Raw genomic sequence first — 2505 nt, forward strand, 5'->3', positions numbered from 1 at the left:
GCTAACACCTCCCAACATAGGATTCTCCCAGGCATATAACAACAACAACAACAACAATAATAGAAATAACAACATCCTCCTTTCCTTTTGAAAAGTTGCTATCATCATCTAAAACAATCAGGGCCAGCTAAAACCTCCCAACATAAGGTTCTCCCAGGCATATAATAATAATAATAATAATAATAATAATAATAATAATAATAATAATAATAATAATAATAATAATAGAAATAACAACATCCTGCGTTCCTTCCAAAAAGTTGCTATTATCATCATAATCTAAAAAAATCAGGGCCAGCTAACACCTCCCAACATAGGATTCTCCCAGGCATATAATAATAATAATGATAATAATAATAATAATAGATACGAAATCCAGCATATCTGTCTTGTTTGCTGTGTCATAATAAAATAATAATAATAGAAATAACAACATCCTGCTTTTCTTCCGATAAGTTATTATCATCTAAAACAACCAGGGCCAGCTAACACCTCCCAACATATTATTATTATATGCCTGGGAGAATCCTAACAACAATCATAATAGAAATAACAACATCCTGCTTTCCTTCCGAAAAGTTGCTATCACCATCATGATCTAAGGGAGGGATGATGGGTCTTGCAGTGCCAAAAAGAAGCTCCCCGGGTGGACAGGGATGATGGGAAGGAGAGTCTGTCCGAAGGGAACTTCAACTTTCCGCCCGACTTTGGCCGGGAGACGGGATAGGAAAGGAGAGGGAAGAAAGGGAGGGGATGCTGGGCTTGGCAGTCCGGGCGACTCACCGGCGAGGAGGGCGAGGGGCAGGAGGAGCCAGTAGAGGGCCCGGCAGAAGAGGCCCCGCTCCATGCCGCCTTCAGGAGGAGGAAGAGCAAGACAAGGTCCCGCCGAGGAGGGCGCCGAGGAGGGAAGGCGGCACAGGAAGGGAAGGAGCCCCGCGTCTCCGCCGGGAAGCCATCGCCTTTCCCCGCCAGGAGGAGGAGGACGGAGCCCTTGCCGCACGTGCCTCCGTCCGGCGCTTCTGCGTCAAACGGGAAGGAGGAGGAGGAGGAGGAGAGGAAGGAGGAGAGGAAGGAGGAGAAGCCAAACCCCCGTCGCCGCCCCTCCGGAGGAGGAAGAGGAGGAGGAGGAGGGCTCCAGCCTGGCGCTCCCCACACCCTCTTCCTTCTCTCGCCCCTTCTCTCTGGGAGGACTACAACTCCCATTACCCATCAGCCTTGGCGCGTTTCCCCCTCTTTCAGGGATTCTGTGTTCCATTATCCACCCGCCATGGACAGTTTCCTCCTCTTGGGTGGACTACAAGTCCCATTATCCACCCTCATTGGACAATTTTCCCCCCTTAGGAGGAACTGCATGTCCCATTACCCACCAACCTTGAACCATGTGTTCCATTATCCACCAGGCTTGGACCATTTCCCCCCCTCTTGTGACTACAAGTCCCATTATCCACTAACCTCAGGTCATTACCGTTTCTGATTAGGGGACTGTATGTCCCATTATCCATCAGCCTTGAGACAAATTCCCCCTCTTTGGAAGGACTACAAGCCCCATTATCCATCAGCCTTGGACCATTTCTCTCTCTTTGGGGGACTGTATGTTCCATTATCCACCCCCTGTGGACAATTTCCACCTCTCAGGTGGACCACTAGTCCCATTATCCATCAGCTTTGGATCATTTCCCTTAAGGGGACTGTGTGTCCCATTATCCACCAGCATTGTACCATGTGTCCCATTACCCATCAGTCTTGGCGTATTTGCTCCTCTTTAGGGGACTATATGTCCCATTATCCATCAGTTTTGGAACACTTCCCCTTTGTTAGGGAGACTATATGTCCCATTATCCACCAGCCTTGCACCATTTCCCTTCTATTGTGACTACAAGTCCCATTATCCACCACCCTTCGACCATTTTCCTCTCTTTGGAGGACTGTATGTCCCATTATCCATCAGCTTTGAAACGCTTTCCCTTTGTTAGGGAGACTATATGTCCCATTATCTACCAGCCTTGCACCATTTTCCCTCTATTGTGACTACAAGTCCCATTATCCACCACTCTTGGACCATTTCCCTCTCTTTGGAGGACTGCGTGTCCCATTATCCATCAGCTTTGGATCATTTCCCTCTTAAGAGGACTACAATGTCCCATTATCCACCAGCATTGAACCATATGTCCCATTATCCATCAGCCTAGGACCATTTCCCCCTCTTTATGACTACATGGCCCATTATCCATCAGCGTTGAACCATATGTCCCATTATCGATTAGCCTTGTACCATTTCCCTCTTTAGGGGGATTGTGTGTCCCATTATCCATCAGCCTTGTACCATTTCCTCTTTAGAGGACTATATGTGCCATTATCCATCAGCCTTGTACCATTTCCCCCTCTTTAGAGGACTGTATGTCCCATTATCCATCAGCCTTTGATCATTTCCCCCTCTTTGTGGGACAATATGTCCCATTAGCATGGGACCATCTTCTTGTCTTGCAGAACTACAAATCCCAGAAT

The 2505-nt window shown here is 47.5% G+C and overlaps 1 protein-coding gene across 4 annotated transcripts in view; it reads right to left on the bottom strand.

Annotated features, from left to right (window-relative positions):
* The window catches only part of piezo1 (piezo type mechanosensitive ion channel component 1 (Er blood group)), a 165921-nt gene extending 164888 nt beyond the window's left edge, over positions 1 to 1033 (bottom strand). For all 4 annotated transcript variants that reach the window (XM_062961872.1, XM_062961871.1, XM_062961870.1 and 1 more), the window contains exon 1: positions 784 to 1033. In XM_062961872.1, the coding sequence (XP_062817942.1) occupies positions 784 to 847 (64 nt within the window). In that variant the 5' untranslated portion in view covers positions 848 to 1033. The remainder of the gene's footprint in view (positions 1 to 783) is intronic.
* Between the last annotated feature and the right edge of the window lie 1472 nt (positions 1034 to 2505).

The sequence above is a fragment of the Anolis carolinensis genome, unplaced genomic scaffold, assembly GCF_035594765.1.
Source record: "Anolis carolinensis isolate JA03-04 unplaced genomic scaffold, rAnoCar3.1.pri scaffold_9, whole genome shotgun sequence".
In the NCBI taxonomy this organism is placed as follows: Eukaryota; Metazoa; Chordata; class Lepidosauria; order Squamata; family Dactyloidae; genus Anolis; species Anolis carolinensis.